At 36.4% G+C, this 24,109-nt stretch overlaps 1 protein-coding gene across 8 annotated transcripts in view; it reads left to right on the top strand.

The window, feature by feature from the left end:
• The window catches only part of FOXN2 (forkhead box N2), a 60,353-nt gene that overhangs the window by 28,509 nt on the left and 7,735 nt on the right, over positions 1–24,109 (top strand). For 7 of the 8 annotated variants that reach the window (XM_081593784.1, XM_081593782.1, XM_081593783.1 and 4 more), the window contains 3 exons: positions 5,752–6,302; positions 18,470–18,594; positions 20,829–20,893. In XM_081593784.1, coding sequence (XP_081449910.1) covers positions 5,766–6,302; positions 18,470–18,594; positions 20,829–20,893 — 727 coding nt within the window. In that variant the 5' untranslated portion in view covers positions 5,752–5,765. The remainder of the gene's footprint in view (positions 1–5,751; positions 6,303–18,469; positions 18,595–20,828; positions 20,894–24,109) is intronic. The other variant, XM_081593789.1, reaches the window with a different exon arrangement.

The raw sequence follows: 24,109 nt of genomic DNA, 5'->3' as shown, positions 1-24,109 counted from the left end.
TTTCACCTTCATCAAGAGGCTCTTTAGTTCTTCTTCACTTTCTGCAATAAGGGTGGTGTCATCCGCATATCTGAGGTTATTGATATTTCTCCCGGCAATCTTGATTCCAGCTTGTGCTTCTTCCAGCCCAGCGTTTCTCATGATGTACTCTGCATATAAGTTAAATAAGCAGGGTGACAATATACAGCCTTGACGTACTCCTTTTCCTATTTGGAACCAGTCTGTTGTTCCATGTCCAGTTCTAACTGTTGCTTCCTGACCTGCATCATACAGGTTTCTCAAGAGACAGGTCAGATGGTCTGGTATTCCCATCTCTTTCAGAATTTTCCACAATTTATTGTGATCCACACAGTCAAAGGCTTTGGCATAGTCAATAAAGCAGAAATAGATGTTTTTCCGGAACTCTCTTGCTTTTTCGATGATCCAGCGGATATTGACAATTTGATCTCTGGTTCCTCTGCCTTTTCTAAAACCAGCTTCAACATCTGGAAGTTCACGGTTCACGTATTGCTGAAGCCTGGCTTGGAGAATTTTGAGCATTACTTTACTAGCATGTGAGATGAGTGCAATTGTGCGGTAGTTTGAGCATTCTTTGGCATTGCCTTTCTTTGGGATTGGAACGAAAACTGACCTTTTCCAGTCCTTTGGCCGCTGCTGAGTTTTCCAAATTTGCTGGCATATCGAGTGTAGCACTTTCATAGCATCACCTTTGAGGATTTGAAATAGCTCAACTGGAATTCCATCACCTCCACTAGCTTTGTTCGTACTGATGCTTTCTAAGGCCCACTTGACTTCACATTCCAGGATGTCTGGCTCTAGATGAGTGATCACACCATCGTGATTATCTGGGTCGTGAAGATCTTTTTTGTACAGTTCTTCTGTGTATTCTTGCCACCTCTTCTTAATATCTTCTGCTTCTGTTAGGTCCATACCATTTCTGTCCTTTATCGAGCCTATCTTTGCATGAAATGTTCCTTTGGTGTCTCTAATTTTCTTGAAGAGGTCTCTAGTCTTTCCCAATCTGTTGTTTTCCTCTATTTGTTTGCACTGATCGCTGAGGAAGGCTTTCTTATCTCTCCTTGCTATTCTTTGGAACTCTGCATTCAGATGAGAATATCTTTCCTTTTCTCCTTTGCTTTTCGCTTCTCTTCTCTTCCCAGCTATCTGTAAGGCCTCCTCAGACAGCCATTTTGCTTTTTTGCATTTCTTTTCCATGGGGATTTTCTTGATCCCTGTCTCCTGTACAATGTCACGAACCTCTGTCCATAGTTCATCAGGCACTCTGTCTATCAGGTCTAGTCCCTTAAATCTATTTGTCACTTCCACTGTATACTCATAAGGGATTTGATCTAGGTCATACCTGAATGGTCTAGTGGTTTTCCCTACTTTCTTCAATTTAAGTTTGAATTTGGCAATAAGCAGTTCATGATCTGAGCCACAGTCTGCTCCTGGTCTTGTTTTTGCTGACTGTATAGAGCTTCTCCATCTTTGGCTGCAAAGAATATAATCAATCTGATTTCAGTGTTGACCATCTGGTGATGTCCACGTGTAGAGTCTTCTCTTGTGTTGTTGGAATAGGGTGTTTGCTATTACCAGTGCGTTCTCATGGCAAAACTCTATTAGCCTTTGCCCTACTTCATTCTGTACTCCAAGGCCAAACTTGCCTGTTACGCCAGGTGTTTCTTGACTTCCTACTTTTGCATTCCAGTCCCCTATAATGAAAAGGACATCTTTTTTGGGTGTTAGTTCTAGAAGGTCTTGTAGGTCTTCATAGAGCCGTTCAACTTCAGCTTCTTCAGCGTTACTGGTCGGGGCATAGACTTGGATTACCGTGATATTGAATGGTTTGCCTTGGAAACGAACAGAGATCATTCTGTCGTTTTTGAGATTGCATCCAAGCACTGCATTTTGGACTCTTTTGTTGACCATGATGGCTACTCTGTTTCTTCTAAGGGATTCTTGCCCACAGTAGTAGATATAATGGTCATCTGAGTTAAATTCACCCATTCCAGTCCATCTTAGCTCACTGATTCCTAGAATGTCAACATTCACTCTTGCCATCTCCTGTTTGACCACTTCCAGTTTGCCTTGATTCATGGACCTATCATTCCAGGTTCCTATGCAATATTGCTCTTTACAGCATCGGACTTTGCGTCTATCACCAGTCACATCCACAGTTGGGTATTGTTTTTGCTTTGCTTCTGTTTTTGACTAGAGGCCTTTGATCAGTCTTTGACTGTTTTGTGATTTTGTTTTGTGTGAAATGGAAATACAACTAAAAATATCTAACACAACCTTTTCTGCCTTGAGTATATAGTTTTAATTTTAAACTATAAAAGTAATAAACATCTTAAAGAAACACTGGAAAATATAACAAAAAAATTACCAAGTTATTATATAAACCACTGTTAGCTTCTTGTATATTTCCTACTTTTTTTTTGACAGTTTTTAGTAAGCTTTTTTGTTTACTTCACAATCTTCAATTTTTACTTCACAATCTTCATTTTTAATGACTACTAAATATTAGATTAAATAGATATGCTTTCGTTTACTTAACTGTTTCTCTATAATAAGATATATAAACTTTATAGTTTTTCTCTTTTTCATAATTCCTGGATAAAAATCTGTGTGTGTGTGTTTGTGTGTGTGTAAAAGATAAGGAGAGAATATTTTCTCTGACTTAGGATTATTTCACTGGAGTGACTCATAAGTGGAAGCATTGAATCAAGAAATACGATATTTTTAATGATGCTTGGTGCATTTTGCCATCTTGTTTTTTAAAATGGCCCCAGGTCCTTGCCCCAAATTGCGTATTATAAATTTTTTAAACTGGTGATAGGGCTTCCCAGGTGGCTCAGCGGTAAAGAATCCGCTTGCCAATGCAGGAGACGCAGATTTGATCCCTGGGTGGGGAAAAATCCTCTGGAGAAGGAAGTGGCAACCCCCTCCAGTATTCTTGCCTGAAAATCCCATGGGCAGAGGAGCATGGTGGACTCCAGTCCACGGGGTCACAAACAGTGAGCAACTGAGCATTAGCATGAAACCGTTGATATTGGGCAACAGAAGATGTTGTTACTTGTATAATGTAACCAATTATTTGTGTTTATCAGACACTATGCTAAGTATATTATCATACTTAATGTCACATTTTTGTTTTGTTTTGCATTTTTTAATGATCAGTGAAGTTGAATATTTTCTAATACATATGTTTGCTATTTATATACTTATTTGTAAGGAAAGATCATTTGCCTATTTATTTTGGTGGACTTGGTGTTCTAAAGTACCCGTCAAGGATAGTTTAAAAACAGCTTTTTTTCTTTCCTTGAAAATTCATGACAATTGAAACCTTACTAGAGGATGTCCGTCTTTCCACTTGATTTTTTAACTTTGCTTGGCTATATGTGGCGCTAGTGGTAAAGAACCGACCTGCCAATGCAGGAGACATAAGAGATGCAGGTTCAGACCCTGGGTGGGGAAGATCCCCTGGAGAAGGAAATGGCAACCCACTCCAGTATTCTTGCCTGGAGAATCCCATGGACAGAGGAGCCTGGCGGGCTACAGTCCTGGCTGGCAAAGAGTTGAACACAACTGAGGCAAAGTAAGCAAGCAAGCAATGCTTTATGTAATCTTTGGCATATTTGCTGCCATAGTATTGTCTTGCATCTTAAAGTAATGGGATTTCATTCTAAACTTGTGATTCAGAGGAATACAGATTTGCAACTATTTGAATTAGTTTCTGATGAGACTGTCAACAGTATCTGTTTTAAGTAGTGTTCCTAAAAATGAACGTTCCTTAAGAAATTGAGTGTATTCAAATGGACAAAAAAGCTTGAATCTTGAACTCAGCCTAGTTTGTAATTTTGGCTTCACTTTTTATTAGCTTTAGAACATTAGGCAGTTTACTTACTTGGCTTCCATGACAGCGATTTCAGTTTTCTTGTTGTAACTAGTAGGGATATTTTCTAGCATTAATGGTTTGTTTCAAAAACAAAGTAACTTTTAAAAGCAGGTAGCACAGCACTTGGTATTTGTTGCTTATAAGGTCATTTAAGTTTGAAATTATAATTTGAGTGCCTGCTTATGCCCAGCGTTTTGTTATGATGTATTAGGAGTACAAAAGTAAAAGACTCTTATTACGGGATTCACAGTGGGGGGAAAAAAGGACCGTATGTAGAACTAAGTAATAGTGTAAATAAAGTTTATGCATTTTAATTGATAGTCATTCGAGATACAATATGTAGTATTGAGTAAAATGACTTACACCCCAAATATTAGCTGATGGATGCTAATGATAATTGGGTATTCTGAGACTACATCTAATAGCTACAAGAATCCAGATTGTTTTATATCCAACATTGACCAGTTTTCATAATTCTTAGAGAAACCTGCCAGCTGTGTTTTAAATAAAATAAAATCCTGGGGTTGCTTCTCTTATTTCACTTACATAAGTATAAGAAATTTGAATAGAATAATAGTACATGTAGAGGGTTCTTCACAGAATTCGGAAATGAGGAACCTTGATGAACCATTGAAAATGAATTAAATGGCACATTAGTTCTGCCACTTTCCTTTTTGGTCAGTTATTCTTCCATAGTAAGATTTTTGAATTGAAGTATGTTTCAGAAGCAAAACAAAAATCATTGAGAGAATAGAAATAAAAAAGGATAGCTTAGAAACAGCTTTTTTTCCTTCCCTTGAAAATACAGTGACAGTTCAAACTTTACTAAGAATGTCAACCTTTCACCATCAGTACTTGATGTGATAGTATATAGAAGGAACAGTTAAAAATACTGGAATTTACAATATTTACATCATCTCCTTCTGTGTCGTACAATGGACTAATATTTACTGTAGTCATGTAGTAAATATGATTTTGCTAGTAATGAATTTAGTGATTAAGAAATGCTGTCTTTTTAGTATGATATACTATAAAAATATTAGAAATTATTTCTTTATAGTATTATAATCATTTGAGGAAAGAGTTCATATGGAATTACTGTTTGAGCTTATTTTAAATTTGATTATCTATTTTGAGCCATATGTATGACTGTTAATTTCACTGTAATTATAGTGAAATTATAGATGAATAGATTATAGAATTTTATAATTCAAAGAAGTAATCTATTCATTTTTAGTAATAGCAAACATTACTTATTAGGCAGTTACTATGGACTAGGGACTGTAATAAGTATTCAGAATACATTCAACTATTAATATCACCTGTGCATATTGTGCTATAGTGGGGCATTTTATTTATAGCCATTTCAAATAACATGAAATAAGTTCTGTTCCTTGTATTATAACGTTTAGCATTTGTTATGCAAATATTATGGAGAAGGCAATGGCACCCCACTCCAGTACTCTTGCCTGGAAAATCCCATGGACAGAGGAGCCTGGTAGGCTACAGTCCATGGGGTTGCTAAGAGTCCGACATGACTGAGCGACTTCACTTTCACTTTTCACTTTCATGCATTGGAGAAGGAAATGGCAACCCACTCCAGTGTTCTTGCCTGGAGAATCCCAGGGATGGGGGAGCATGGTGGGCTGCCATCTATGGGGTCGCATAGAGTCGAACACGACTGAAGCGATTTAGCAGCAGCAGCAGCATGCAAATATTATACTTAAATATTATATGGGATATTGATTGTAAAATTTCTCTGATTTGGGGATTTTTAAATTTGTGTTTCCTTTTTCCATGTGCTTATAAATCTTAAGTATAACATTGATTGATAATTGTTTCTTTTGTTGCAGAACTGTAAGAGTAAATGGGTCCAGTAATTGGAATGACTCCAGAAAAGAGAGCTGAAACTCCAGGAGCTGAAAAGGTTGCAGGATTAAGCCAGATTTACAAAATGGGAAGCTTGCCTGAAGCTGTTGATGCTGCCAGGCCAAAGGCCACTCTAGTGGACAGTGAGTCAGCAGATGATGAACTCACAAACTTGAACTGGCTTCACGAAAGTACTAATCTCCTAACAAACTTCAGCTTTGGAAGCGAAGGTCTTCCAATTGTTAGTCCATTGTATGACATAGAAGGAGATGATGTACCATCCTTTGGACCATCGTGCTATCAGAACCAAGAAAAAAAATCAGCAACTTCAAAGCCCCCATACTCCTTTAGTCTTCTCATTTATATGGCTATTGAACACTCTCCAAATAAGTGTTTGCCAGTCAAAGAAATTTATAGCTGGATTCTGAACCGCTTCCCATATTTTGCAACTGCACCAACTGGCTGGAAGAATTCTGTTCGACATAATCTGTCCCTGAATAAATGTTTTCAGAAAGTGGAAAGAAGCCATGGCAAGGTCAGTGTTTATGAACGTTGCTATATTTAGGGAGGTGGGGGAAAATAACATGGAGATCTTAAAATATTAGAAAGTCAAAGGAAGACAAAAAATAGTCAAGTCAGAGTACTTCAGCTTGAACTTAATTTTATTCACCAATTGCTTTCATCTTAGATGTTTTAAAATTTCTTCAGTATTGATATAAATCTAGCAGAATTATGTTCAGTCTACTAAAGGTACAAATTAGGTATAAATTAGGAGTTTATTATTTTCTTTAACTTTAAAAAATTGAAGTATAGTTAATTTACAATGTTGTGTTAGTTTCACGTGTACAAAAAAGTGGTTCGGTTATAATTAATTAGTTTTTTTAATGTCCCAACTTTCTGTTCTTAGTTTCTGTAATGTTCTTGTTGCTGTATTTATATATTCTTATTTATTCAATATGATAGTGTCTGCCTTATAATTGATATGGTTGGATTTAAATCTATCATTACATTATTTGTTTTCTATTTAAATACTTTAAAGACATTATTCTCTTGTCTTCTGGGTAGCATAGTTTGTGATGAGAAGTCTGTTGCCATTCTTATCTTTGTTCTTCTGTTTGTAGTCTTTTTTTCTTACCGTCCTCAAGATTTTTATCTTTATCATTACTTTTTAGCAGTTTGACTAGGATGTACCTAAGTGTGGTTTTCTTTATTTTTATCCTGCCTTGGTTTTTCTGACGATCTTGGATCTGTGGTTTGTTGTCATTCATTAAACTTAGAAACTTATTTCCTCATTATCTCTTCAAATATTTCTTGTGATTCACCAGCTACTTCTGGGCTCCAAGTGAAAATATGTTAGACCATTTCCTGTTGTCTCACCTCTTGATTGCTCTGTCCCTCTTCCTACACTTTTTTCTTTGTTTCAGTTTGGATAATTTCTATTGATCTTTGTACAGTTTTATTCTTTCTTGTATCCATTCTGCTGATTAGCCTAATAAAATCATCTTCATTGTTTTTTAAAGTATTTTCATTTTCCTTTAAAAAAAATAATCTCCATCTTTCTGCTAAAAATTTCCCACTAGGTCTGTTAAACATATTAATCATAGTCACAGTGTCTGTCTGATAATTTCAATATTTGGGCCGTCTCTGGCTCTGGTTTTGTTAATTGTTTTGTTTCCTGCTTTTGTGTGTCACATAATTTTGCATTAAATGTCAGACATTATTTGTTAAAAAATGGTAGAAACTGAAGTAAAGATTTCTATTAAGAAATAGATACGCCTCTACTTCTATCAGGTTGTTAGTATGGACAGGTGTTGGTCAATCTAGTTAACAGTTGAGTTGGGTTTGGGTTTTGTGGTTGTCATAGTTACCATTGATATATACCATAGTCTTTACATTCCTATGGAGAGACTACTGATACTTTGTACTTAGTATGAGGCCTGGAATGTTAGGTGATTTTTCTTAGCTTTTCTGCTCCACCTTTATCTTTCAGTTTGTGACACATTTAGCTTAGAAGAGGGAGGGGAGTTAAATATTTCTCTCTGTACTCTTGCTCCTCCCTTAGCAATAGATTGTTCTTCCTTGTTACTTGGTGCAAGGTTCTTGGTGTGAACAGGATAGATTTCTTGGTTTCTTCTCCAGTTTTAGTGTCAGGCAGGCTTATTGTATGCCTGTGCCTCAAATGTGGGACTTCCCTGTCTCTTCCATGAGCAGACTCTCCCATCTACCCAGTGAAGTCCAGAGCTGCATTTATCAATAGCCAGATACCTCCATATGGCTAGTGGTTGGTATACTGGAGAGCACAAATATAGGATACTTTGTCATTGTATAAATTCCTTTTGAACAGCACTGTTCCAGCATTCAGGACAGTTTCTTGTCCACTCCCATCATGGTAAGTAAATGTTACCTAATATCAGTGGGAAGTTCTGGGTATAAGTGAGTGACGATTTCCCAGTGGCAGCAGATCCCTGCTTTGTATCTTTGGAGCATTTGGGCATGAGCTAATTTCCTGTCCTTCTCCACATGATGTGTACTACATTGCCTAGTATCAGTAAAGTGTGAGGATAACTGGGTTTTGTACTTTTCTTTCAACAGCAGCCGTCTTTTGCTGGCGACTGGGGTGATGGAGGGTACTTTGTCTCTCTCTCAGTGGCAAAGAGCTTTTGCTTCTTATTTGCTTGGTCCAGGGTTTAGGCAGGTTTAGTGCCTCTCCTAGAGTGACACCTGATCTTACCTTATACTCATTCAGCGCCTGGAGCATGAATGAGCTTTGCCTGATATCCTTGCTCCAACCACAGACCATAGTCAGCTCAACACATCTATCTCCATCTCCAAGGGTGTCTTCCTTAGGTCCCCTTGAGTATTTTGTTTTCTTACTTTTTATTGTGACTGCCACTTTTTCCATGCTCTACCAAAAGTGAAATAGCTCTTATGTTTCAGCCCTCCTCACAGGACCTGTCACACCTCAAAATTCAATTCTTCTTGCAGCCTAAATTCTCAGGCAAAAAATTATGGTTTTGTAGATTATTTTGGTTTTTTCTTGTTAATCTAGGAGTGTTGTTCTTTTGTAGTTTTCTATAACCCAAGTGGTAGCAGAAAGCTCCGATTTTTATTTGGAATAAAAGTTTAAAAAGCAAGTAATTAAATCTTTAGATAACTGAAGGGTTTCATAGGACAGTGCTGTTCAGACTTGAAAGTATCTACTGATCATCTGGGAATCTTGTTAAAATACAGATTCTTCTTCAGCAAATCTAGGATGGAGACTGAGGCTTTCTAATTTCTAATGGGCTCTGAGGTGATCCTGGTGCCTCTAATCCATGAGACACCCTGGGTAGCAAGGCATTTGAATACATCATTACAATTAAAGGAGATTAAAGGAGATTAATCTTACGATTAAAGGAGATTGTATTAGTTATCTATTGCTATGTAATAAATTGCTATTTAACACATTCTTTACTACGCATGGAATATTTATGAAGGCCAGCTATGTGCTTGGCCATTAAAAAGCCTCAGCAATTTTTAAGGATCGGTCTGTTATAGCTAGCCTCCAAGATGGCCCCCAAATGAGCCCTGCCTTCCAGTATTTGTGCCCTTGTAGAGTCCCCCTTCATTACTGAATTTGGCTGGTTTGTGTAACCAAGAGGATATTGTGGAAATGGAGTGTGCCTTTTGAATCCAGGTCATAAAAGACATGGCTTCCATCTTGGGTTCTTGGCCAGTTAGCTGTATGGGAAGTCAGCTGCTGTATCATAAGGACATTTAAACAGCCCTATGGAAAGACCCATATGGCAGGAAATCAGACTCAGTATACATATGAGTAAGCCATTTTGGAAGCAGATAGTACTTGGATGCAATCTCAAAAACGACAGAATGATCTCTGTTTGTTTCCAAGGCAAACCATTCAATATCACAGTAATCTAAGTCTGTGCCCTGACCTGTAACGCTGAAGAAGCTGAAGTTGAAGAGTTCTGTGAAGACCTATAAGACCTTCTAGAACTAACACCCAAAAAAGATGTCCTTTTCATTATAGGGGACTGGAATGCAAAAGTAGGAAGTCAAGAAACACCTGAAGTAACAGGCAGATTTGGCCTTGGAGTACAGACTGAAGCAGGGCAAAGGCTAATAGAGTTTTGCCAAGAGAATGCACTGGTCATAGCAAACACCTTCTTCCAGCAACACAAGAGAAGACCCTACACATGGACATCACCAGATGGTCAACACTGAAATCAGATTGATGATATTCTTTGCAGCCAAAGATGGAGAAGCTCTATACAGTCAGCAAGAACAAGACCGGGAGCTGACTGTGGCTCAGATCATGAACTTCTTATTGCCAAATTCAGACTGAAATTGAAGAAAGTGGAGAAAACCACTAGACCATTCAGGTATGACCTAAATCAAATCCCTTATGACTATACAGTGGAAGTGAGAAATAGATGTAAGGGACTAGATCTCATAGAGTACCTATGGACAGGGGTTCCTGACATTGTACAGGAGATAGAAATCAAGACCATTCCCAAGAAAAAGAAATGTAAAAAAGCAAAATGGCTATCTGAGGAGGCCTTACAAATAGCTGTGAAAAGACGAGAAGCTAAAGGCAAAGGAGAAAAGGAAAGATACACGCATTTGAATGCAGAGTTCCAAAGAATAGCAGGGAGAGATAAGAAAGCCTTCCTCACTGATCAATGCAAAGAAATAGAGGAAAACAATAGAATGGGAAAGACTAGAGATCTCTTCAAGAAAATTAGAGATATCAAGGGAACATTTCATGCAAAGATGGGCTCAATAAAGACAGAAATAGTAGGGACCTAACAGAAGCAGAAGATATTAAGAAGAGGTGGAAGAGTACACAGAAGAACTGTACAAAAAAGATCTTCATGACCCAGTTAATCACGAAGGTGTGATCACTCACCTAGAGCCATACATCCTGGAATGTGAAGTCAAGTAGGCCTTAGGAAGCATCACTACAAACAAAGCTAGTGGAGGTGATGGAATTCCAGTTGAGCTATTTTAAATCCTGAAAGATGATGCTGTCAAAGTGCTGCACTCGATATGCCAGCAAATTTGGAAAACTCAGCAGTGGCCACAAGACTGGAAAAGGTCAGTTTTCATTCCAATCCCAAAGAAAGGCAATGCCAAAGAATGCTCAAACTACCGCACAATTGCACTCATCTCACATGCTAGTAAAGTAATGCTCAAGATTCTCCAAGCCAGGCTTCAATAGTACAAGAACCGTGAACTTCCAGATGTTCAAGCTGGCTTTAGAAAAGGCAGGGGAACCAGAGATCAAATTGCCAACATCCACTGGATCATCAAAAATCCAAGAGAGTTCCAGAAAAACATCTATTTCTGCTTTATTGACCATGCCAAAGCCTTTGACTGTGTGGATCACAATAAACTGTGGAAAATTCTTAAAGAGATGGGAATACCAGACCACCTGACCTGCCTCTTGAGAAACCTGTATGCAGGTCAGGAAGCAACAGTTAGAACTGGACATGGAACAACAGACTGGTTCCAAATAGGAAAAGGAGTACGTCAAGGCTGTATATTGTCACCTTGCTTATTTAACTTATATGCAGAGTACATTATGAGAAACACTGGGCTGGAAGAAGCACAAGCTGGAATCAAGATTGCCGGGAGAAATATCAATAACCTCATATATGTAGATGACACCACCCTTATGGCAAAAAGTGAAGAAGAACTAAAGAGCCTCTTGATGAAAGTGAAAGAGAAGAGTGAAAAAGTTGGCTTAAAGCTCAACGTTCAGAAAACTAAGATGATGGCATCTGGTCCCATCACTTCATGGCAAATAGATGGGGAAACAGTGGAAACAGTGTCAGTCTTTATTTTTCTGGGCTCCAGAATCACTGCAGATGATGATTGCAGCCATGAAATTAAAAGAGGCTTACTCCTTGGAAGTAAAGGTATGACCAACCTAGACAGCATATTAAAAAGCAGAGACATTACTTTGCCAACAAAGGTCCATCTAGTCAAGGCTATTATTTTTCCAGTGGTCATGTATAGATGTGAGAGTTGGACTATAAAGAAGGCTGAATGCAGAAGAATTGATGCCTTTGCACTGTGGTGTTGGAGAAGACTCTTGAGAGTACCTTGGACTGCAAGGAAATCCAACCAGTCCATCCTAAAGGGGATCGGTCCTGGGTGTTCATTGAAAGGACTGATGTTGAAGCTGAAACTCCAGTACTTTGGCCACCTGATGCGAAGAGCTGACTCATTTGAAAAGACCCTTATGCTGGGAAAGATTGAAGGCGGGAGGAGAAGGAGACGACAGAGGATGAGATGGTTGGATGGCATCACTGACTCAATGGACATGGGTTTAGGTGGACTCCGGGAGTTGGTGATGGACAGGGAGGCCTGGCGTGCTGCGATTCATGGGGTTGCAAAGAGTCAGACACGACTGAGCGACTGAACTGAACTCCCCTCTCAGTCAAACTCCTTTCTGATGACTGAAAGTGTGGAATATTTTGGATATATTCTTTCCACCATGCATCGTTAGATTTTATTTTTTGAACTGTATCAGTTAATTCTTTTATAGTTTTAGACCTATTGTATGTATGCTTATGGCAAAATATAAAAGAAACTAGTCATCAGCATTGGTTTTCAGTAGACGGGTCTAGGAAAAGTACGGTATAATGGAAGACAATGAGGGTAAATTTAAGTGTGAATGAGCAACAATGTCAAATGTTGCAAGAAAAAATTTGAAAATGGGAATATCCCTGGCAGTCTAGTGGTTAAGACTCCACACTTCCACTGCAGGGAGTGCAGGTCTGATATGGGTCAGGGAACTAAGATCCCACATGCTGCATCTCACAGCCAAAAGAAAAAAAAAAAAACTTCATTAGCATCATGTAGCAGCCAAAAGATTAGAATTAAAAATAAATGAACAGTGGTGTATTGGTAAATATTTAACAATTGGGTGAGGGTGAAGGTATCACTTTTGCCGATTTCCATGATATAAATATTTCTATTGTGGCCATTTTCAAGCTGTCAACATTATGTCATTAAAAACAAATATTGGACAAAAAGTGATGGATTCAAGTGAGATTGGGAGTGCTTGTGATTTGTTTTCATTTTTATTTTTTTTAATAAAATACTGCTTGAATCAGTACCTCAAAATACTGTTTTTTTTCCTCTTTCAACCTGCAAAAGGCAAGTAAGCTATACTTCTTCCATTAGGTTTGGCAACCTTGAAAAGCACTTTTTCTGATGAATAGTTGTCTGGAGATGATAATCTCGAAAAAGAAAGCAAGATGACAAAGGTCCAGGTCAAACTACAGGTTGATATAGATATCTAGTCACCTGCTATGGTTGCTGCTTAGCTCCCTGCCCTCATCCATACCATAGTTACCACTCTCAAAAGATAGGCCTAAAAAATCTTGGCTTGTTATTTATGAATTTTAAAATCAGAAAAGCTAGGCAAGGTGTTTTTGTTTTGTTTTTATGTTTTGAACATTAACATTGAAGTCTTAAAATCTGTTTTTCAAACTTTGTTATAAAAGCCAGACTAAAATATTTAATGTGAGATTTTAGCTGGGGAACGTGAAATCAGAAGTTTTGCCTGATTTAGTACAATTTCAGGCTGTATATTTTCGTGGTGGTGATTTGCTTCAATAGCTGAATCCCAAGAAATGAAGTCATGCAAGCCACCATTAAAAGTTCACACTATGAGCAAGAATTATGAATGCCATTTTAAATTCAGTGGTTCTAAAAACCACTGAACAAGGTAGTCAAGAGGGGGAAGTATTAAAATGTACAGTGCAGGTACATAAAAACATTTCAGGAATAGTGAGCACTGTTTCTTCTCCCAATGTTCTTTACAACTTCCATTAAGATAAATCTTAAAGTTCAATTCTTAGTATATTCCTTATTTCTTCAAAACCTTCTGTGGTTCTTTACCAAATATGTCCAAAAGCCTTAGAGTTTCAAAATGCAAAATAGTACATGAGAGAATGCACATTTCCTGTTTCCACTGCACAAAAAAACATGTCTTGTAATAGTCATATTCACTTTAAAACAATATTTCTTAAACTCTTTATTATTTTTGTTCTATCATCTAAGCACAACTTAATAAAGAGGCATAGTTTTTAACTGAGACTTAGATTTAAAAATAAGAGACTCTAAAACATAGATTAGCAAATACATAATTTTATTTTGTTACTGACAGTTTGTGAACGGGCTCAGTGAACGGAAGTGCTGCCATGGTAACGCAAAACAGACGGTTATTTGGAGACCTTACTCAAGATACTTAACTGCCCTGAACTGCAAGTTTTCAGTACTAGTGCTTCCAATTTGCTATTTCAAGGAAATACCAATTCTTCTATGATCAAAACAATTTGCAGTTCTCTCACAATAGAATTTTAAAAGCAGATTTGAACTAAACAGCTTCTGGGAGTATAATCTCAGGAATACCAAGATAGAACATGGTTAGAATCATTAAAATAATTGTCTTAGTCTGTATATGAAAAATAATTTATGTATTTCTTTTCTATATGAAACTGAAGTGGTTTGGGGACAAAGGATATGTGGGTGCTATCATTTTAAAGTTTTATTTCTCTGTCTTCAGGATACACTTACCACGTAGGCCAAGTGATTGGAAATACATCTAATTTAAGATGGGATGGTCCATCACTTAATTCAAAAATACATGGGTAGGAATTTGACTTCCTTTGGAAAAAACTTAAAATTTCAATGTAGTTCATGTGATATCTTGCTGCCATAGGCCAGAAAAAGTTTCACCTGATAGTATAGTATGTTACTTTCTGTATTACAGTGTGATATGACACCCATGGTTTTTCTTTTCCAATATATTTAAGTTGCTGGGATGTTAAAAACTGCCTTACACTCAATTACCGTACTTTTCCTCACACACAAGTGTTTTTCCCTTATCAGTTTAATTCTTGTTTATTTCTAACTTTTGTCTCATATTTAAAATTAATTAATTTTTGTTCTTATTGTTTTTGTTTTAAAAATTCCTTCATCTCTTAGAAGAAAAGAATAGGAACATAAACTGACTATCTGCCATTTTCAGTATAAACTCTTAGTATTCATTTACTTTGCAGCTCTGTCACTTACATTAAAATTATCTTATTTGAATCTCATCACAGCTCAGTGAAGTGGTCTGTTTTTTTTTACAGATAAAATATGAATTAGAGGACAGACAGAGATTAAATGATTAGTCCAGTGTCATGTAGCTGGTCAATAAGCAGTGTTTTAAGATTTCACTTTTAAAACCTGTGAAACTCTTCTTTCATTATACTGTTCTGCTATAGTAGTTATGACATGGTATTCAGAAATTAAAAAAAAAACCTCAGTAATAGACTAATGTTACCTTGAAAACAGTTTAGGAAATGGAAGCACCCTGGAATTCATCACATTAAATCTTCAGCAATCATAATAGCTTACATCATATGGGATTTTATACAAGCAGAAAGGAGCAGGGGAATAAGACACAGGTCAGTTTTATTACTATCTAGATAATTGTTAATGTTGTAAGGTATAATTCAAATTTTCAAAAGGGGTTTTTGAAATAATCTCAGATATGCAGATGACACCACCCTATGGCAGAAAGTGAAGAAGAACTAAAGAGCCTCTTGATGAAAGTGAAAGAGGAGAGTGAAAAAGTTGGCTTAAAGCTCAACATTCCGAAAACTAAGATTATGGCATCCGGTCCCATCACTTCATGGCAGATAGATGGGGAAACAGAGGCTGACTTTATTTTTCTGGGCTCCAAAATCACTGCAGGTGGTGATTGCAGCCATGAAATTAAAAAGAGGCTTACTCCTTGGAAGGAAAGTTATGACCAACCTAGACAGCATATTAAAAAGCAGAGACATTACTTTGCCAACAAAAGTCCGTCTAGTCAAGGCTATGGTTTTTCCAGTGGTCATGTATGGATGTGAGAGTTGGACTATAAAGAAAACTGAGCCCCGAAGAATTGATGCTTTTGAACTGTGGTGCTGGAGAAGACTCTTGAGAGTCCCTTGGACTGCAAGGAGATCCAACCAGTCCATTGTAAAGGAGATCAGTCCTGGGTGTTCATCGGAAGGACTGATGTTGAAGTTGAAGCTCCAATACTTTGGCCACCTGATGTGAAGAGCTCACTCGTTTGAAAAGACCCTGATGCTGGGAAAGAGTGAGGGCAGGAGGAGAAAGGGATGACAGAGGATGAGATGGCTGGATGGCATCACCGACTCAATGGACATGGGTTTGGGTGGACTCAGGGAGTTGGTGATGGACAGGGAGGCCTGGTTTGCTGTGGTTCACAGGGTCACAAAGAGTTGGACACGACTGAGCGACTGAACTGAACTGACTGAATGTAAAAACAAAAATTAGTAGCAGTTTGAATCTCACTAATCTTGTGAGGAAATTTTGTACACCATGGTGAGAGGGGTTCAGGTTATACCTTATATTTAATTTGACATTTATATCTTCAAAAGATTAAATATCTTCAAAAATATTTATTAAAATTTAATGTCAGTATCTAGTGGAATAGAAGCAGAAAAACAAACTGTTAGAGAATAAAAACAATGATATTAGACTGAAAGAGGAACAGTTTTTAAAACTGCGAAGAAAATGAACATAAAACATAACAATAGTAGTATTTGGTGTTAAGGGCTTATGTCCAGAAGGTACTGTTTTATATGTATTTTGAGCATACTAATACACAGAGAACATAGACATTTTTCTAAAGGTTACACAGCTGTTAAGTGACAGAGCCAGGTTTCCAAAGGTAGGTATTCTTCTTCAAGGCTTGTACTCTTAACTTCTGTGCAAGTGGTGTTTAGCTCTGGGGAAGTGAGATGAGTTTGCAGTTGAACCTCCTCCTTGCATGGCTGTGGGCTTCTACATGTAAGCTATGGGTCCGTGTGGTACATTTGTAGGGATGTTCTTCTAGTCAGACTATTCAGGTTGGTGGATAGGGATGGATGTTCAGCTAAAGAAATAGGATAGATATATCCTTAAGGAAGAGTTAGCAGGTGATGTTACAGCTCCTGAATTCCTTCAGTTATTTCATTTAACTAGCTCAACTAATGTCTGTGCATTTGACCACATCCACTTAGTTTTTATGTTTTTCTTATGCCCTTTATAATCTGTAATTATAGTTTGGATATCTTTTTAAATTCAAGAGCATTTATAAATTTCCAAGTGGTCAGAGAATTTTGCTGTTGGGTTTTTTTTTTTTTCTATTTGCACTAGAGTGATCTTTAAATGTGATTTATTTTTCTTCATGTTCTAATCAATGTTTGTAGTTTTTTCTACCAGAAAAACCCCCATTTCTCAGTGTTAACGTTAGGAAAGTATATTCTATAAGAATTCATCAGTTACATCAGTGTTTTTAATATAAAACAGGTTTAATTAAAGCGAGGGTATTTAGGACCCCTCATAGCTCAGTCGGTAAAGAATCTGCCTGCAATGCAGGAGACCCAGGTTCGATTCTTGGGTCGGGAAGATCCCCTGGAGAAGGAAATGGCATCCCACTCCAGTATTCTTGCCTGGAGAATCCCATGAACAGAGGAGCCTGTCAGGCTACAGTCCATGGTGTCGCAAGAGTCGGACATGACTTAGCGACTAAACCACCACCAATCTGCTAATATGTAGTGTGACCTTCTAAGAAGGAAGGAGGTAAAATATGCAGCATTTTTCAAACCTCTTTGAAGGAATTATCTCCTGGTCTGGCCTTTCCCTTGCACATTAGATCATTTTAGTGATGTTCTTCAGATATATTGTCCGCTTACCTTCCTGGTAAGCTGTTCCTTCATATTAGAGGAACTGTGGAACAGGCAAGCCATTCTTTGAGGCATCTCTCATTTGCCATTTAGTGGATGCTTCTGTTTATATTTTCTCTAGTTTCCAATAATCGTACATTTCTATTATTTTTAGATTCTTATGACTATTTCCATGAAATCTGGGCTTGTGTACCCTTTACCTTATTAGCCAAAAGGCCCTCAAATGTTGTAACTTAACCATCTTGAGGGTAGGGATGGTACTTATTCCTCTTTTTTATCTTTTACAAGAGTCTTTTCCATCCCTCAGTTTTTGATTTTATTCTCTGAGACTTTTGCCATCACTTCATTAAATTGTTTGTTTTGAATTTAAGCAGTTTAAATGGGAAAATAAACACTAGTGTTAATGCCATAAAAATAATTATTTTTGGATGCATCACCCAGTATCATATTGTTTAGCACTTTGGGGGGAATGACGCCATCTGATTGAAGGACCATCATGCATAGCCCTTCGTGCTGTTCTCTGCATAGCTTGGTGTTGTTATCATTCTCACAAACTGTGATGTGAATGGTGTGTCCTAGAGTGTTGTGGTCTTGTGGCCCTATGCACCATGCACTGTACAGAGTACTCTGTGTGTAATTAAATCCATGGAACAACCCTATGAGGTAGGTACTGTTATTATCCATACCTTCCAAATATGGGAATAATGACCTAGAGAAATAGAAGTTAGTTAACCTTCCAAAAATTACACAGCGGGTAAATGGCAGAGCTGGAGATAGGAACCCAGGCTATCTGCCTCTAGGGGTTTCAATCACACAGTTCATTGCTAGTAAGTTTACTTTAGTGTTTGCATTGTATTCAAAAGGTGCTATTGGGTTTTGTTGCCCCACACATTTATGAAAAACATTCAGACACTTTTTGTGTCTGATTCCAGGTTACTAATTCTTATGTAATTTATTCTAGGTTAATGGAAAAGGTTCCTTATGGTGTGTTGATCCAGAATATAAACCCAACCTTATGCAGGCGCTGAAGAAGCAACCTTTCTCCTCAAAATCCACATTTTACAGCCCTCCTGCATCACCACAAAGGTACAAGATCTAAGATGTAAATGTCAGTGGCAATATATAAGATTTCATTAAATGAGATGAAATAACTTAAAGTTGTGGGGGTTTTTTCATCTTTTTTTTTGAATTACATAGAGAATTATTTATGGATAAGACATTAGACTAAGTCATTTTTACTTATAGTCTTAACTTATTAGGAACCAAGATGTTGGGTAATTGAGAGCATAAATTCTGGAAAATGTATTAATAATTAATAATATATTCTAACTAAACTCTGAAGATAGTGATAATATGAATTCAGGTATAACCTGAAACCGTTTTGTAAAGATCGGATGATTTACATTGTCTGCAGTACTAATACTGACCTAAAGCCACAAGAAAGTAGAAGTATATTTAAAATTTTTTAAAGTAGTTGTTCGTCATCGCAGCATTTTTATATTTACACTTATATTCGTTTTTCTATTTTAAGACTTTTTTCCTTCACAACATGTTTAAATTTGAAAATTATGTTCAAGTCTCAAATTTTTAAATGTCAAGTAAAATAATGCTTTGGATTTTTATTTGATTTGTTTCTATTGGCAAATATGCTTTTCCTTGGCTTTTGTTTTCTAACTCGGTGATCATTAAATTGATCTTATAGCTTTCCCATTTTAAGTTGAATCTGAAAATGATGACTTTAAATCTGACTATTGCCTTTGAAAGAAGCCTTCAGAATCTTTATTTTTAAATTCTATTATATATATTCATTTGAGTTGAAAATGACAGTTTTGTCAAAATACTTTTAAGGATAGTCTATAAAAAGTTTTGTAACGCTTTTTAGTAAAATAATAAATGAAAATTTTGAAACATACACAAAAGTAGAGAGTAAACTCCCATTTGCAGCAGTTACCAGCATTTCATGTAGTGTTTAAGGAATTAAAATATTATATAACTTTTAGAGGAGTGTTTGTAGCTGATACAGTTTAAAAAATTAGCCTAAAGTTGAAATTTCAGCAGTATATATGCATACATACTTATTGAGATTTTAAGCTTATTTACCATATTAGTAGATTAGAAGGATCATTGTAATGAGAAGTAGTTTATCCTTATGAAATGAAACTCCGAAAAGATGTTATCAGAGTTTATATTCTCATTGTTTGGAGTTGATACTTTCCTTAGTGTTGGTGCTTATGAGATGTCCTAGTTTAAAAGAACAATAGTTGGGAAACTAATGGTAAGTTCTGCTGATACTGCTTTTGTGTTTTATTTAGCAATGCTATTTTTTATTAAAAATTAAATGGGAGAATTGGCACACTTTTTTTGTATACCATCAAAAATAAACTTTCCTGTGCCTTTGATACGATACATTTTCATGTTTTAATTTTTTATATGTTTAAATGTTAAATAAAGATGATTTTGTGGTTTAAAAAAGAGGTAGATAAACAGCAGCATAGAGGTTGTAATCTTTGACTTTAAAATACTTTTAGAAATATTTTCTCTTTATTATTGTTTGACAAAAGGACAGTTCCATCTGACATGCCTTTGTGTAGACCTTTCATGCCATAATTGGTTAAGTCTGAGGAAGAGAATGAACTATAGTGTATATGAAACTGTGACTAAGAAATAGACTTTTAATTTAGTTAGCCAAACAGATTTTTTTTAAATACTATCACAAATTCCAAAGAAGAGGAAAGTTTGTTCCAAAAATATTTAAAAATTTTTGAAATTTAAAAAATGAAACTGCTGGTCTCTTTTTCATAAATATAGAAATTTTAATTTGTAATTGATATTTTTAATTAAATCATGAACTTATCTTTTTTTTTTGTCATCACCATATAGTCTTCTTTAAACATTGTTTTGATAAACACTTTCATTTCTGTAGTACAACCTATATTAATATCTTATCAAACTTAGGCATCCAGTGTAGAATCGAACAGTAACTATTATGTATTGTCTGTTGTTCTGGGCATTTTAAATTTAATGTTCTTACTTATCACAACAACCCTATGTGGGAGTTTTAATTATTCCTGTCTTACAGATGAAGAAACTAAAGGGTTAATTATTTTGCCTAAGAACGCCCAGATAGTTGTGATTTAAACTTGGATCTTATGCTCTTTCTGCTTTGGCAGACTCTTGCTAAACTGAATAGTGTTAGCAGAGAAAACAAGGTAAAAACTGTTTTTTATTGTACAAACTAGTTGTATTTGTAACTAAGTTTTATAAAATGTGAAATAAAGATTTTTTTTTTAATAAGTGTGCTTGTCTTATCTCTTTTTCAGTGGTTCTTTATCACCTCACTACTTAAGCTCTGTACTCAAGCAGAACCAGGTGCGAACTCTCAAAGGTATGTGAAAGATCAGTATTTTAAATCATAAGAACTCAGGTTAAAATCAGAATTTTAATTAATTATTTTTTAATTATAAAAGTATTGCATGTTCCTTATAGAGGGTTTAGAAAATAAAAAACATTTATAAAAAAGAAACTAAAACTTACCCTTTATTCGCTGTTAACTTTTTAATTGGGCTATACTGGATGTACAATATTGTATGTTTCAGGTGTACAACATAGTTATTCACAGTTTTTAAGGTTATTCCCCAGTTATAATTATAAAATATCGACTGTGTTCTGTGTGTTGTACAGTATATTCTTGAAGCTTAGTTATTTTTTACATGGTAGTTTATACCTCTTAATCCCCTACCCTATCTATCTGTCTTGCCCCTCTGCTGTTAACATTTTTAATATAATTGCTTTGGTCCTTTTTATGCCTTACACAAGAGTAGATATGTTTGTATGCATGCCCATATATGCACATACCACCCCCCCACCTCCAAAACACTTTTTCTCCATATACTTGGATTATACTGTGTATACTGTTTTATATCCCTGTTTTCATTTCCTTTTATTGTATATTTTTCCTTGAAAATAGAGAAATATTTCTTAGTAATGCGATAAGTACCGAATTATCTTTTCAAGTCTGTCGGACTAGAATAGTTGACAAACTATGGCCCGTGGGCCAAATCTGGCCTGCCACTCGTTTTGTTATGGCCTTTGAGTTAGGGATGGTTTTACATAATTCTTTTATAGATTAAGTGTAAAGAACTATAATTTAGGAAGAAAGCAATAAGCTTTCAAAAGCTAACTTTTGAACTTGGTTGACTTTTAAAAAGTAGATCAAAATTTTGAATTAGTTGTTTTTTCCTCTACTCATAGTTAATATTATAGGTTAGTGATATACTAACATAAGTTTTCCTCACATTGCTGCTTTGGAGCTTGCAGGTGTTACTCTGACCTATAAAAATAAAAATTATCAGATGAAAAGCCTTTCTGTGTATCAGAGACATTTTGGCTCTTTAAAACTACACTAAGCCAAGCCTAGGAAACATATGATGATGGTTGGTAAAAATAAGGGAGAGAAAGAGTGTGAAAAGCTTAAGAGAACTCTGCAAAGAAGTTAATGGAATTATGAGTCTGCTTCAGAAAATGTTGTGACTGAACATAAGGCAAGTACCCATTTTCATGTTACCTACATGAGTAAATATGTTCTCTTTATGTTTAGGTATTGCTGAAACTTCTTTTTTCTTTTTATTACTTCAGTAATTCTGACCCATAGTCTTTTAAGCTTTAGCTCATATGCACATTTTGAGAACATTTTCTCTGTTGAATTCTAGGGTTTATTTAGAATTTCTTCTTGTTCTTGTTCTGTTCCATCCTAATTCTGCTTCTTCCTTTGGGGATCAGCTTCCACAAGGAGAGCATAGGTACTTCTTCATCTAATGAGTTATATGTATTATCCATCATCTCTCATAAGTTTTAGGAGAAAAATGAAATACTGTACCACACAAAAACTTTAAGAAATTTTATATTTAAATCAGGTTGATTTAGTACATATACACAGATTCTGAGGAAATTTGCTTTTTCTTAACTCTTGATATTATTTCTAGGGAAAAGTTTGAAAAATACAGCAATAAATTGATTAAACATTCAAGTACTTGTTGAATTCATCCATTGTGCTAATCACTGAATTCTGGGTGCCTTGGGATATGCAGAAAGAGACCCAGGCCCTAGTCTCAGAAAATATACAGTTTAATTGAAGAATTAATTCTTGTTTAATTGATTAGAATTATACAGAACACATTGGGAGAAAAGGAAGTGGGTGGCAAATTAAGCTTAGAGGTAGGTCGGGAAAGGCCTCTGAGAGAAGAAAGTGTGATGCCTGAGCTCTGGGCCTCAAAAGATGGAGGGATACTAACCTTGGTTAGAGGTTTGGTCTGGGACAATTGCTATGAACTGCGGGTTGGTAAGCATGGCTGAAACCTAAGGGCATAGAAGACTAAGTAGCCTTGGTCCTGTAGCTATAGATGTGATCGTTTAGCATGGGCAAAGCAAATGAAAAAGTTTAAGCAGGCATTAGCCAAATCAAGGAGAGCTTCTTTAGCATAATAAGGTGGAACTTCTTCCTGTAACTGTAGCATTAGTTTACACTGAGTTCCTGACTGTGGTGTTTTGCTTGCATTATTTCACTTAATCCTTACAACAACTCTGAGGTTTTGTTACCCCCTTTTACAAATAAGGGGAGAGATCTGTAACTTTGGAGAGATTAAGTAACTTTCTTAAGGTTACACAACCAGTAAATGGTATAGAAGGAACTCTGGTTTCAGAGCCTGCACTCCTACCAGATATGAGGAGTTAGGGGAACTACTGAAGGTCTTTAAAGAATAAGGTGACATTGTCAGTTTTGTGTTTTGTAAATATCACTGAAATTTCAGTGTTGGCTCCAACTTTGTTGTTGTTCAGTTGCTCAGTCATATCTGACTCTTTGCGACTCCATGGACTGCTGCATGCGAGGCTTCCCTGTCCTTCACCATCTCTCAGTTTGCCCAAACTCATGTTCGTTGAGTCAGTGATGCCATCCAACCATCTCATCCTCTTTCATCCCCTTCTCCTCCTGCCTTCAGTATTTCCCAGCATCAGTCTTTTCCAGTGAGTCAGTTCTTCACATCAGGTGGCCAAAGTATTGGAGCTTCAGCTTTAGCATCAGTCCTTCCAATGAAAATTCAGGACTGATTTCCTTTAGGATTGACTGGTTTGATCTTGCTGTCCAAGGGATTCTCAAGAGTCTTCTCCTACACCACAGTTTGAAAGCATCAGTTCTTCAGCACTCAGCCTTCTTTTAGGTGCAACTCTCACATCAGTACATGACTACTGGAAAAACCATAGCTTTGACTAGATGGACCTTTATTGACAAAGTAATGTCTCTGATTTTTAATATGCTGTCTAGATTTGTCATAGCTTTTCTTCCAAGGACCAAGTGTCTTTTAATTTCATGGCTGCAGTCACTGTCCACAGTGATTTTGGAGTCTAAGAAAATAATAGTAGAATCGAATATAAAATTCATCGTGTCACTTCATAGAATTATCCTTTTTAAAGTCTATCTGGCCAATAGCAATGTTACAGTGTTGTATAATAGGCAGCAGGAGGCAGAGAAATCTCATACTGAGATAGCAGAACAAAACCTTTTTTGGTCAATATTTTTATTTGGTGTGGGTTTGTAGTAAATTCA

The sequence above is a fragment of the Giraffa tippelskirchi genome, chromosome 4 (genome assembly GCF_054371585.1).
Source record: "Giraffa tippelskirchi isolate mGirTip1 chromosome 4, T2T-mGirTip1v1.2.pri, whole genome shotgun sequence".
Taxonomy (NCBI): Eukaryota; Metazoa; Chordata; class Mammalia; order Artiodactyla; family Giraffidae; genus Giraffa; species Giraffa tippelskirchi.
Note: the sequence above shows the minus strand (reverse complement) of the source record. Positions and strands in the feature narration are given on the sequence as shown.